This window comes from Furipterus horrens, unplaced genomic scaffold (assembly GCF_987537825.1).
Source record: "Furipterus horrens unplaced genomic scaffold, mFurHor1.1.pri manual_scaffold_11, whole genome shotgun sequence".
Lineage (NCBI taxonomy): Eukaryota > Metazoa > Chordata > Mammalia > Chiroptera > Furipteridae > Furipterus > Furipterus horrens.
In genome coordinates, this window is record NW_028327181.1 from 1894469 (window position 1) to 1908187 (window position 13719).

Sequence of the window (13719 nt, forward strand, 5' to 3'; positions counted from 1 at the left end):
AGGCCGTGTCCCAGCTGCTGCGCCCAGGGCAAGGGCCAGCTTCTGCCGCGGAGTCCTAGCCGGGCCCCGGTCTGTAACAGGCCGCGTGGGGCTGGGCGATAAGGGCCGGGGCGGCGGGAGGGGGGCCGCTGGGACGCTGGCGCTGCTGCATTTTACGCGGGGTGGCCGGGAAGGCCTTGCTGATAAGGTGGCCCAGCCGGCCTGAAGGAAGGCGCCAGGCCGATGTCTGGGGGGACAGAATTCCAATTCCAGGGGCGCAAGACCCCGAGCGGGAGCCCTAGGCTCGTGCCAGGAAGAGCGAGGCTGCAATGGACTCTCCGTGCGTGCGGGGGGCGGGCGTGGTGGGCAGACGAGGTTGCAGAGGCCCGGGAGGGGGCCCCGGTTGGGAAACTCCGGCTCAGAGTGAACGCTGGTGACGGTCAGGGCAGGGGAAGTGGGCGGGGAAGGGCAGGGGCGCAGCGCGGGAAGGAGGGGGTGGGGGGAGAAGGGGGGAGAGGTGGGCGGGGAAGGGGCGAGCGCGGAGCAGGTGGGAGTGAGGAGGGCAGCAGGGAGCCCGGCCCCACTGACATCCTGGCACGCACCCACGTGGGGCATCGGCCTCGGTGACTTCCCACGCCCCCGGGCGCCAGCAGCGGAAGCGAGGGCGTGGCGGCCCCGCCCCTCGGACCATACGCCCGTGGCCCCGCCCCCGGCGCCAGGCCCCGCCCCCCGACGCCCGCCCCGCCCCCGCCCCCCCCCCCCCGCCCTCCCGAATCCCGGTGCCTGGTGCGCGGGGCGGTACAGCGGCGCACTCGATGGCGCATAAAACTGCCGGCCACCTGCCAGCCTGGCCGGTCCTCCAAGTGCCGCCGTCCGAGGCCCGCCGTGCTGCCGCGGCCCGCGCTCCCGGAGTCGCTGCCTCTGTCGCCTCTGCCCCCAGCCCCGTTCCCTTCAGGCGCGGAGCCCCGGGCTCGCCGCGTGGGCACCGGGGCGCACAGACATGGGCAGATGCGCCGGAGCGCGCTGGGCAGTCGTGGCGCTGGGCTTCATCGGGCTGCTGTGCGCCGTGCTGGGCGCCGTCATGATCATAGCGGTGCCTTCGATCATCAAGCAGCAGGTCCACAAGGTGGGTGAAGGGCCCGGGCACCGAGGGGCACAGCGGGAGGGGCCGCTGCCCACCTCCCCGGTTCCCTCCCCGACGGGCCGAGGTTGGGGGTCAAGGGCAGCACCAGGGGCTTCGCTGGAGGCCCGAGGGACACACCGCCGGGACTCTGACCTCACCCGCACGGGGCTGCCTCCCGCCTGTCCTGGAGTGAGGCCACGTTGTGGGGCTGCCCGGGACTCCCGGAGCGCGCTCACACGCCGCTGGCCCGGGCTGCCAAAACTAGGGCTGCACTTTGTGTGTTTCCTGAGAGCCCACGAGGGCAGGAACCCAACACTCATGTGCTTCTGAGAAGCTCCCATGGGTGCCCAGATCTGCTAGGTGCTCAGCAGAGCTGCTCTGTCCTCCCCACCGCGCTGCCTTCCAGACCGGGCTGGGAAGGATAAGCCGCTTTTCTCTCCAGATGCACGCAGAGGCAGGCACAAGCCAAGGCTGCGTAAGTAGGGTCCTTGGAGAGCCCCCAGGCTGGAGGCTTTCCTCTGACCCTAACCTTGCTTACACAACACTGTCCTTTTAACCAGGGGGACAGATGAAGGTGGCCTGTGGCCTTCAGACTGTTAGATTGGGCCCGGGTGTCTGGGCGACCTGTTTGAGTGAGCCTGGAGGGACGGAAGGCTGGGGAGATCGCCGCTCCGAGCTCGCACCTGTGGTCCGGGAGGGAACACAGAGGCTCACCTTTGCCCAGGACCCAGCCAGATGCAGAGCTGCGACAGGTGGACACGGTCCCTGGCCGGGTGACTCTCTTTCCCCCTTAGCCTGCTTCTTCAGGCGACTTCCTTGAGCACGGAGACTCTCCCCGTCTCCTGTCTGTGCCCCGTGCGCAGCGCAGGGGGCTTGGAAAATAAACGGCTGAGTGAATGGAGGCTCCGTCTGCTCAGACCTGGCTGACACTTCTTGGGACCCAGGCGGCTTTAAAGATGGGCCCAAGTTAGGGTTTTCTCATGGTCTTGAGTTGGGGGGGTGGGGGCAGAGTTGTCTGAGTAAGTCATCTTGGCCACAGTGCCTTTATTGATTGATTGATTTTCAAATCTTGTCTCGTGAAGTCCTGTAATCTGATTGCACAGAGGACGACTGAGCACTGAGTTCCTCTTTGGGTTTTGTTTTTTTGGGGGGTCCCCTGGGAATGGCAGTGGGGAAAACTTGTGTGGCGAAACCCAAGAACACGGAGTTGCTTTTCTTTCCCATGGTGGCCGAAGAGGTGTGTGGCGGTCTGCTAGGCTCTTCAGAGCGGCCGTCAGGGCTTTATCGCCGAGCGGGCCTCCTGTGAGTGCCCTCGAGTGGTGTCGGCGTGGTGCGCGGGCCTCTGGCTTTGGGGGAGTGGGGTGGGTGGGCCCGATGGCCGGTGAAGACGTGTCTCAGCTCAGTCATTCCTGGGCTTATTTCAGGTTCTTCTTCCTGGCCGGGGAGCAGGTTACGGGTGTCAGTTCGCATGTGTGTGTCCGTGTGTTTCCGTGTGTGTGTGCACAACGCCTAATTTCCCACTCCTGCTCTGGCCTTCTGCAGAGGACAGTGCCACCGTCCTCAGCTGTCCCGGAGTGTAGCGTGAGAGCCGTCCAGCACCCTACGGGACTGGCTCAGAGGGGGTTGGTTTGGGGCCGAGTGGCGTGAAGGCAGGAAGGCCAGCCCAGCCCCTCCGAGCCACTGCTTGGACAGCCCCCCCTGCCTCCTAGCCAAGTGCCTTTCAGGGGAAGAAGGACGCCAGTGTTCGGGGGACCGAGCGGGTGGGACGCTTGGAGAGGGAGGGGCTGCCCACGGGGTTTTCTTTGGCTACACATATCCGTGTGTGGCGTGAATGGGAGGCCTGTGCTTTGATTTCTGTGTTCTTATGTTTTTTGGCTACTTTACATTTAAAAAAAAATTGAAATGGAGGAAAAAAAGAGACAGTTTCCCCATGTCGTTCCCGTCGTCAGATCGTACCACTGTTACCGGCACGCCCCTTTCTGGACCTTTACCAATGTGTACATCAGGAGCACTTACTGACACACATCAGTACATGTTTTTACGTCAGCTGAGCTAGACTATGTACAAATATCCTGCACCTTGATTTTTAATCCAGGGAGGCAGCCTGAAGCTGTTCTCCACGTCAGAATGGACAAATCTGTCTGTTTTGTTTTTGCCCCGCTGCTTCTTGCTATCCGTTTGAATGGCCACTTCATTATTTACCTCTTTCTCTATCGACTGATCATTTTCTTTGTCACAAACAACAGGTACGGTTTGCATTTACACTCCCACCACAGCGCGAAAGGGGCCCCTTGCCCCACACCCCAGGAGAGCGCCCGTTTGTTACTGGCACACGCATGTAGGTTCCTCTGGCGGCTGGGTGCGCATTGTGGGCACTGCGGGTGGGGTGGGTGGGGCTGTATAGCTTTGCCGCCTGGGTCAGTTTCCCGGGCCGAGGGTTGTAGACGCAGCTGGGCCGCGTCCCAGGTGAGGGACCGCAGGCCGCTTATTTCACCTGTTAGGGTCAGATCTAGTCTGCCTCCTGGTGAGGCTATGAAGTTAAAAGGCAACTACATACGTGTTGACATGGCCTGGATTTCTCATTTGAATCCAACCACAGCTTTGTGAAATCGGTGGAGGTGATGGCATTATTTCTTCCTGCAATGAGGAAACCGAGGCAGAGCAAAGGCCAGTCACTTGCTGGGGTTGACACAGCCGGGGCTGTGTCTGACAGGCGCCCTCGTCCCCAAATCCGGATCCGAGGAGATAAAGTGGGGGCTCCTCATTTGGCGGGTTTCTCAGCAAAAGGCAAAAAGTAGGAACTACATATATATGTTGTAGCCTGAATAGGTCTCAAAAACACATTGTTGATGGAGAAAAGAGCTCTCGTGTTATTTATGGTTTTTTTTTTAAATAACTCCACTAGACAGCATTTTGTATTTTCAGAGGACTAATATTAGTCCATGTAACAGCTCAGAAAAACATGTGGAAGGATGCGCACCAGCCTGACAAAAGTGGTCACTGTCAAGGGAGGAAGCGAAGGGGCTGGGGATGTGTCCCCAGGAAACTAACGCTGTATCTGTAATACTCCTGCTTTCTTCCTTTTTAACAAAGAGAATGTTTTCAGGTACTATGCGTTTAATTAAAAATGAGTAGTGAACCTCTAACTCTCCCCAAATAACAACCACACGGGTTAGCCCCAAACCCAGGAGGCAGGCACGGAGCCTCGCATCCTGAGGTCTCCAGGAGAAGCCTTGGGAAGAAGTGAGCCCCGGGTCTCCTGCCCCCAGTGCGCAGGGCTGGACGAGAGGTGTGCCGGTCTGACAGCCCGGGGGACATAATCCTGTGTCACAGTGTGCCAGGCGGTGTCCAGAGACTCTCTGTGAACATTGCCTCCTTTAGTCCTGGGAGAATTCTGTGGCATGGCTCTTGTCATCCTTGACATTTAGGAAACAGAAGCTTAAGATAGTCATTTGCCTCAGGTGACCTTGCTGGTGTGTGCGTGCCTGTGTGCGCCTGTGTGCCTGCGTGCATGTACCTGTGTGTGTGCCTGTGAGTGCACGTCTATGTGAGAACGAGAAGATATCCTGGAGGCAGACTCCGGAGGGCAGGGGCTTTCGTACACACCACCTAGAACTGAGCCTGCCCGCCGGTGAATGGATAATGAGGGCGCAGGCCAGGCGCCTGGGGGCACATGTTTGAGCTACTGTGTGTCTCTGGGCCACGAGAGAAGGCCCTACTGCAGCTGGGCCGCGGGGGAGGGGGCTCGTCCGCCAGGCCCCTGTGTGGGGTGACCTCCTCTCATGTCCAGGAGGGAAGCTGGGTCCCCTCTGCTGTCTTTAACTTGGAGTTCTGGTCGGAATCAGCCTTGGGTGCTTTGTCCACTACTCTGTCCAGCTGTGGAGGGCTTCTCTCCCCCCACCCCCCGTGTTCCCCGTCTCAGTGAGTGACACCTCCATTTGTTCCTCCAAGCGCAGAGGCGAAAGCCTCAGGTTGGTCGGACTGGGTGCTTTGGGCCGATACCCCTGTCTCTGGTCCATCGGCAGATCCTCCCGGCTTTACCCTCAGAACGTGCACAGACCCTGACCCCGTCTCACCAACTCCAGCAGGCCCCGCCCCCTATGGCTTGAACTGCGCAGGGGTCTCGTCTCCTGTCTCCATATACAGCCAGGGGGTCTCGTAACAACACCCGCCAGGTCGTGTGCCCCTTTGCTGCCTACCTGTCGAGGCTCCCCGTCTTTCTCCGAGTGAGTACCGACGTCCTTCCCGTGGCCCGAAGGCCCCCGCAGTCTGGTGCCCCTGTCCGCCCGCCTGCTCGCTCCCCACGCTCATCCCCTCGAGCCCACCAAGCCTGGTCTCACCTCCCAGCCTCTGGCTTGCTTGCCCCTCTGCCCAGAAGGCTCATCCCCCAGGTGTCTGTGTAGCTTGCCCCTCGTTTCCATCATAAAAGTCAACCCCATTACATTCTGTGTTGGTATATGTGTTCTCTTTCTCCCCCGTGAGCATGGAGTCTGCTGGGGCCGGGGCTGTGCTGTCGCTGACACTGCGGGGTCCCCGGGGGCCAGGTGGGGCTCACAGTAGGGGGAACAGAGAGCCGGCTTCGAGGTCAGGCTCTTTCCTTATCTTCTCCCGCTCCCAGCCCAGCCCCAGACTCTATTTCGCCACCGCCACCGCCACCCCCGCCACGCCCGCCTCGGTTGCTCTGTGCCCTTTGGCAGCTCTCTCTCTGCCCATCAGTTACAAGGTGCGGGCTGATGAGAGATAGCAGTAATGGGTGCTGACGGGGCGGGCGCCGAGTGTGGCGCCTGCACACGCGCACTTCTGGGCAGCGGACGCACGGCTCCGGCGCCTCCGTGGTGTGGAGGGGAAGGAAGCAAAAGGCACTCGCCTGGGTCACACAGCTGCAGTGGCGGGGCCCGGACTGCAGTCCCGGGAGCCTGGGTCCCCCTGCCGTGCTCCTGTGTTTCTGAGCAGCTCCACTTGGTGTTTGGAGGCAGGGCAGGGCCCCCGTGTTCTCTGCCTGGGTCCAGCACCCCCTTCCCAGCCCTGCATGGCCGGCGGGCAGTGGGCTCCACGCTGGGCCTTTCTCCTTAGAATCTCCTCCCCCAAAACTGTGGTCCTCAGCACCTCCCAGCACCTCCCTTCCAGAGCCTGTTCTAGACTCACACGTGCCAAGGGAAGCTGGGAGGGTGGCGTGCCCCGGCTGCGGTCCTGGCCGCCCCGGTGGGGCTGCCGTCTGTCCTGCGGGGTCTGCTTCGACAGCTCTGTGCGTCTGGGCTCCAGAAAGTGCTCGGCACGCTGGATGGGCGCCACGTCACATCTGGCCCCTTAGGGCAAAGCCGCAGAACGGATCCGTGGCTCCATCCCGGGGGTGCGCCCGTTCTGTGGGCTCACAGGTGTGCCCCAGTTCCGCTTGGTTTTTCTTCCTCTTTCCTACCTGTTCCTCCCGGGCGTGGGAGGGCCACTTCAGCTTGCTCCCGGTGACAGCTGAGAAACACTGCCTATTTTTAGTGACCCTGAGTCAAGTTTATTTTTGCTTCCTACTTTGTGCCTGGTGGATTTGCTTCTCTCTGGCTTCGTGAGTGTATGTGTGTGCACATGTGCAGAATGTGTACGCACTAGTATTAATGTGTGTACCCATGTGACAACTGCATGCATGACTGGTGGCCGGTGAACCTGTATGGGTAAATGTACATGTATGCCTAGGTGCAAACACATGCTGAAGCATGCTCATACATGTACTGACACAAGTACACACACGCAGGCACACAACACACCGCATTGATGCATGCACATGGACGCACACACGTTGATATGTGCCACATGAGCATGCACATGTTTGCAGGTGTGGACACATGCGCCTACACGACAAAGTGTTCAATGTATTGGGTATGTCTACATATGCAGACACATGTTAATGTGGCCCCATGTCGGCGTGTTTGATCACACATGGGCACACATGTACACTGTGTTGGTGCATGTCTCTGTGTCTGGCCTTCCCAGGGCCAGCGCCTCTCAGTCCAGAAGTCCCGGCAGCAGCTGCCTCCGCAGGCGACTTGGCGTGATGACCTAGAACTTGGCTGAGCTCTGCCACCTGGGACCGTCCTGCTCAGGCCTTCGCGCCTAGCAGAGCAGACAGCAGTGCGCCACCGAGGGCGCGCTCAGCCAGGGGCTTCCCTCAGGCATGCCCCCGTCCGTGGGTCCTGTTGGTAGCCACCAGCACCCAGAAGGGTGTTCCGTGTCCTTGGTCAGTGGGAGAGGGGCCGCAGGCATCAGAGGCCAAGGCTCAAGGCTGGCTTCTGCCGCAAGGCCGACGCTGACAGGCTTCTTGTTCATCATCTTGGAACCAGAGGATTCGGGGAAGGAATGTTCAGACCACGCCTTCTGCACCGTACTCTGGCAGCCTGAGCCCTGTAAACACCTTTATTGTGCAGAGAGTTCTGGCTTGGCCAAAACCCCCCCCCACACAAAACAAAGGACAAGACCTTTTATGTAGCTCATCTCCCTCCCCCACTCAAAGGCAACCTTGGCCTCCACTGGCCCTGGGAGAGGCCGGAGGCCCCAGGAGCGGAAGTGCAAAGAGAAACAAAGCGCATGGGAAGGTCGTTTCTGGCTCTGGAGCCTTCCAGCGCCTGGGCGCCCCGGACGGAGGAGGCCTGGCGTGCAACGGGCCGGGTGCTCGGGCCTCCCCGGACGCGGGGACCGTGGCCTGAGCCACGCTGTCCTCAGTCTCCCCTGCCCCACGGTGGCGGCAGCTTCCTGTTCGCCAGTGGCTCCTGCTGGGGGTGGGTGGGGAAGGAACAGGAGCGGCATGACCCTTGCTCACTTCCTGGCACTCTGGGTGAGGTTCCTTCCACCTTTTCTGAAGCTTGTAGGACTCTTGAGACACTTGAAATGTCCCCCCTGCCTCTCTGGCCACCTGCTCAGTCTCATTGGTCTGCATCCCTGACCCACCAGAGGGACACCTCTGCGCTCCCGCGCTCCCAGGGCCCGCTCTCCGCTGTCCCTCTGTCCCTCTGTCCTGGCCCCTCCCACACAGGCATCCCAGGGCGCTGCCTTTCCCCTGAATTCCAACGGCCAGCTGCGTGGCTCAGCTTGGTGGTAAAGGTCAACACCAGGCTCCTCATGGTCCCTGCAGCCGGCCCCTCTGGCTGTGTTCCCGCCTGGATCCCACCCAGCTGTGGCCCCTGCGCCCCGCAGCTGCCTGGGCCAGCAGGCTCGGACCCCACCGTGGCGCCCTGCTCCACTTCCTGCGTGGAGCCTCAGGCTTGACCTTCAAAACACGCTCCCAGTCCAGCCACTTCTCGCCACATTGCAGTGGCCACCACTGTGGTCCAGGGAGTCACCAGCTCTCAGCTGGGTTCCTGCAGCCTCCCTGCCCCTACGCCCGCCCCCCGGTTAGGCTCCCTCAGCACAGCAGCCACGGGGCCCTATGGCGGCTGCAGTCAGACCACAGCCTCTCCAGTTCAAAGATCCGGGGTGGCCGGGGCCCTCTGCACCCCCTGCCTGCCCCCGAGCCAGCCGCAGGGCACGTGCTCTGCCTGAGCTGCTGCCCGTCTGCCGCAACTCCGTCCCTGATCCGTTCCCTCTCCCACCTCCTTCAGGCCTTTCTTCAAACCTCAGGGCTTCTTCTTCTTTTCTTTTTAAGGTTTTATTTATTTTTAGAGAGAGGGGGAGGGAGGGAGAAAGAGAGGGAGAGAAGCATCGATTGGTCACCTCCAACCGGGGACCTGGCCCGCCACCCAGGTGTGCGCCCTGACCTGGAATCAAACCGGTGACCTTTCGGTCTCTGGGACAACGCCCAGTCCACTGAGCCACGCCAGCCGGGGCAAAGATGTCCGTTCTGTTTGTTGCTGTGTCCCAGGCCCCTGGAGCTGTGCCCAGCATGTAATCACAGGTTCTCCGATATTGATCGACTGGATGTTCCACAGGGAGGCTGGTGACAGTGGCAGGTTGTGGTCTTGGGCAGGGGAGTGGGGCCTGCTTCTCTCCCCCTGCACGGCCCCGCTCCTGAGCCAGCTGCGCTGACCTGCCGGCTGCTCCTGCTCTTCGTGCCTCTGCGCTGTCAGACACCCCTGCTGCAGCCAGAACGCTCTTATAAACACGGATTAAAGTGTTTCATGACCCCGATTAAAACCTCACATGTGGTATAAAACCCATGTGACCCCGTGGCCTGTAAACGCCTTCTTCATGGGCCCCTGCCTGTCTCGTGGCCTTTACCACCAACACACCGTGTTCTTTCCTGCCTCAGGGCCTTTGCACAGGCTGTTCCTTCCCCCTGGAATGCTTTCCCCCTGGCTCTTATGCTCGGTTCCTACTTTGTGTTAGCAGAAGCAGGAAAGGGTGGCAGGCAGCAAGAATGGTGGGCCCTCTGCCCCCAAACAGGTCCACACTTTTTTTTAAAGTATATTTTATTGATTATGCTATTACAGTAGTTCCAATTACTTTTTCTTTTGCTCCCCTCCTCCCAGTAACCCCCTTCCCTCCAGCACTCCCACCCCCCTTAGTTCATGTCCATGGGTTGTGCATATAAGTTCTTTGGCTTCACCCTTTCTTATATTATTCTTACCTTCCCCCTGTCTATTTTGTACCAACCGATTATGCTTCTTAGTCCCTGCATCATCTCCCTGTTTCTCCCCCTCCCCCCTCCCAGCTGATAACCCTCCAAATGATCCCCATACCTATAATTCTGTTCCTGCTCTGGCTGTTTGCTTAATTTGTTTTTGTTTTTATATATTTTTTAGGTTATGTTGTTGATAGTTGTGAGTTTGTTGTCATTTTAGTGTTCATAGTTTTGATCCTCTTTTTCTTAAGTAAGTCCCTTTAACATTTGGTATAATAATGGCTTGGTGATGATGAGCTCCTTTAGCTTCACCTTGTCTGGGAAGCACTTTATCTCTCTTTGCAATCTAACTGATAGCCTTGCTGGGTAGAGTAATCTAGGTTGTAGGTCCTTGCTTTTCATCACATTGAGTACTGCTTGCCAGTCCCTTCTTATCTGCAAAGTTTCTTTTGAGAAATCAGCTGAGAGTTACCTTTGTAGGTAACTCTTTGCTTTTCTCTTGCTGCTTTGGAGATTCTCTCTTTATCTTTCACCTTTGGCATTTTAATTATGATGCCTCTTGGTGTGGTCTCCTCGGGTCTAGCTTGTTTGGGACTCTGTGCTTCCTGGACGTGTGTGTCTATTTCCTTTGCCAAATTATAAAAGTTTTCCTTCACTATTTTTTCACATAAGCTTTTCATTTTTTGCTCTTCCTCTTCTCTGTCTGGCACCCCTGTGATTTGGATGTTGGCACGTTTAAACTTGTCCTAGAGGTTCCTAAGCCTCTCCTCATTTTTTTCAATTTTTGCTTCCTCATTCTGTACTAGTTGACTATTTTTTTTCTTCCTTATGTTCCAAATCATTGATTTGAACCCCGGTTTCCTTCCCTTCACCATTGGTTTTGTGTGGATTTTCCTTCGTTTCACTTAGCACAGCCTTCACTTCTTCCCTTATGTGTTTGCCATACTGAAGCATATCTGTCAGGCCTCTGAGCATCTTTGTCACCAGTGTTTTGAATTCTGCATCTGTTAGGTTGGCTACCTACTCATCTGTTAGGTTGGCTGTCTCCTCGTTGCTCAGTTCTCCCACTGGAACCTTGATCCTTTCCCCCTTTTGGGCCATACTTCTCTGTCCCCTCCTGTGTTTGTTTGCCTCTGTGTCTTAGGTAGAGCTGCTGCACCTGTCTGGATGAGTATTTCTTCTTTATACCTTTGTTTGCTGGACTTCCATGCAGCTCGATGTTCTGGAACTTCTGGTCGTTTCTAGTTCTGAGGTAGTTGTGTTCCTCCTAGTTGTGGAGGGAGACACAGCGGGTCCACCTATGCCTCCATCTTGGCCGGAAGTTGTAGTGTCTACATTTCACGTCTCACATTGCCTCTCGGTGACTCTTGATCTTACACTGTTAGAGATCATTTTGTTTGTCTCTAGCCAAGGCCTCTTAAAGAGACAGTAGCTTGACAGCTGCTTGTTTTCTATTAGGGAAGTTCTCACAAACTCTCATGCGTTTAGATGCACAGCTTAGGTTTAACTCAGTGCCATCTGTTATTTTTCCTCTGGGGAAACCAAAACCCTGAGGGAGCAGAGTATTTATGTAAGACCGCACGGCAGATTCGCACCGGGGGCCGCAGGGCTCACTGGTGAGCAGGGGAGGTGGGCCGGGCCCGAGGAGCGGGGCTTGGAAGAGGCCAAGTCCCTGCAGGAGCAAGTCATCAGCTGGTGTTCTTTAGGCGGAGGGCCCAGAGGCCCTGTGGCCGCACCCCGGCCGCCCCCACACTGGGAGCGGGATGGGGAGGAGGTGTGTGCTTTATGAACAGGAGAGGTGTCACGGCTGGGTGTGCAAGGTTCGGCCTTTGTCTGCCCCAGGAGGAGGCTCCTGTGTGTACCGGAGGCTGCGGGCGCGGGGTGTGCCTGAGCCCAGAACCCAGTGACCTTCACCGGAGCCTGCCCAGGTAGGGACTCGGAGGAGCTGATCTGGAATCATGGTCAGCAAGCACATCCCGCAGTGCCACCCAGCACAGCTGCCACCCACAGCCCTGATAGAATGGCTGCCAGGCAGCTGGCTTTTGCCCCAAAGTGTGGGACACACACTTGTTTATGTAGCAAGTGTGAGGGGGAGGGGCCCCCGGGCAGCCAGGTCCCTGTGACAGCATCCCTTTGTGAGCCGAGAGTGACCAGGGTGCATGCGGGGGCCGCGGGGTCGGGGGGGGCCGGCGTGGGGGAGCCGGGCCCAGTGGGACCTGGGAGCAGGAAGGTGCTGGTGAGGTGGCTCTGCCCTGTCACTGTCAGGCTGCTGTCTGTCCTTGTCTGTCTGCGCCTCTCCCTCTGTGTCTGTCTGCCTGTGTCTGTCTTTGTCTCTGCTTCTCTGTGTCTGCCTGTGTCTGTCTGTCTGTCTGTCTGTCTCTGCCTCTCTGTGTCTGTCTGCCTGTGTCTGTCTTTGTCTCTGCTTCTCTGTGTCTGCCTGTGTCTGTCTGTCTGTCTGTCTCTGCCTCTCTGTGTCTGTCTGTCTGTCTCTGTCTGTCTGTCTCTGTGTCTGTCTGTCTCTGCTTCTCTGTGTCTGTCTGTCTCTGCCTCTCTGTGTCTGTCTGTCTCTGCCTCTCTGTGTCTGTCTGTCTGTCTCTGTCTGTCTCTGCCTCTCTGTGTCTGTCTGTCTGTCTGTCTGTCTCTGCCTCTTGGTCCCTGACACTCTGTCACTCCCCGTCAGGGCTGAACCACGTGAGACCTGCTTGCAGACTTCATGGCATCTCAGCCCAGAATCCCGCCGCCTGTGTGTGTTAGGGACAAGGATGCCGTCGTCCCCACAGACCAAGGCCTTGCTCAGGAGAGTTCAGACGGTGTCACACGCTGTCTCTGTTCACAGTCCCATACTGTCCCGACAGCACCTGTCCTCGCGGCGTTTCGTTTTTATTTTCAGATCCAGGCGCCGTCCTGTGTCCGGTCCCCCTGTCCCTTGTCGCCTTTGCTTGGACCATCTCTGTTTCTTCCCCAGCCCTCTTCTGCCTCGGGGGTCTCTCCGGACCTGGGCGTCCAGGGCAGGTGTCCCTCGCCTTGGATCTGTCTCGCGGTTTCCTCATGAGGGCCCGTTTTCTGAAGACTCGTTCCCACCCAGAAGGCTCCCTGTGTGAGCCAGAGGGGAGAGAGTGCTCCTGGCCGAGTTGGGGGGTGGGCATCTGGGCTCCCCCCTGCACAGAGGGCCAGGACCCCAGGGCCAGCTTGAACTGCCCCCCTGCCACCGCCCCCGAGCCTAGAAGAAGCCAGTCTCTCCACCTGTTTACTCACTTCGCAACTTGGGGTTCCTGTCTGTCGCGCCCCGCCCCGCCCCTGCCCCCCGGCCTTCGGGTTCTGCCTGCCACCCTGGGATCTGCCTGTTCCGCCCTCCCATCTGGGGACTAACCCAGCGCCAAGGAAGCCGGCCGGCTGTGGGCTGGGTCGACGCCTGCCTCATCCTCGGAGCTGGGGAGCCGCGGGGGCCCTTGGCACCTTTGAGAGGCCTCCGCCCAGGCCTGTCTGTTCCCAGGCCCCCAGCTTCCACCCGCCGCAGCCCCCCGCCTTGCAGCTTCCACTCGGAGTCTTGGGCTCTTCTTACTGTGAAATAGTCGCAATTGTTGACACTTCCTTGAGGGCGCCTGCAGGGAAGCACCCGAGCTGCATGCGCTTAGATGAAGAACTGAAGCGAACCCCGTGTCATTGCCCCCAGAAGCCCTTGCAAAGGACAGGGTGCTGGGTCCTGGCCTACTTCGGCCTTTATGCGGGACCCACCGCCGCACCGCCACCCCTAAACGCTCAGTCAGTGCTGCCTGAGTCTCAGCTTTACTCGAGTGGAATCTTACTGCCATAGTCTGAATGTGAGTCCCCCACATTCACAGGCTGAAAACCTCATCTCCGAGGGGATGGCGTTAGGAGGTGGGGCTTCTGGGAGGTGAGGTGGCCCTGAGGGTGGTGACAGTAGGTGTCACACGTGGGATAGTGCCCTGATCAAGGGGGCGCCCAGAACCCCCTCACCCCTTCTGCCGCAGAAGATATGTTGAGAAGCCTGAGACCGGGCAGAGGCCCCCCCCGCTTGCCTGCACCGTCCTGACCTCAGACTCCCAGCACCCTG

At 58.8% G+C, this 13719-nt stretch overlaps 1 protein-coding gene across 1 annotated transcript in view; it reads left to right on the forward strand.

Annotated features, from left to right (window-relative positions):
• Positions 1 to 777: 777 nt before the first annotated feature.
• The window catches only part of SCARB1 (scavenger receptor class B member 1), a 51939-nt gene continuing 38997 nt past the window's right edge, over positions 778 to 13719 (forward strand). Inside the window, exon 1 of the mRNA XM_090290825.1 lies at positions 778 to 1105. Coding sequence (XP_090146951.1) covers positions 980 to 1105 — 126 coding nt within the window. The 5' untranslated portion in view covers positions 778 to 979. The remainder of the gene's footprint in view (positions 1106 to 13719) is intronic.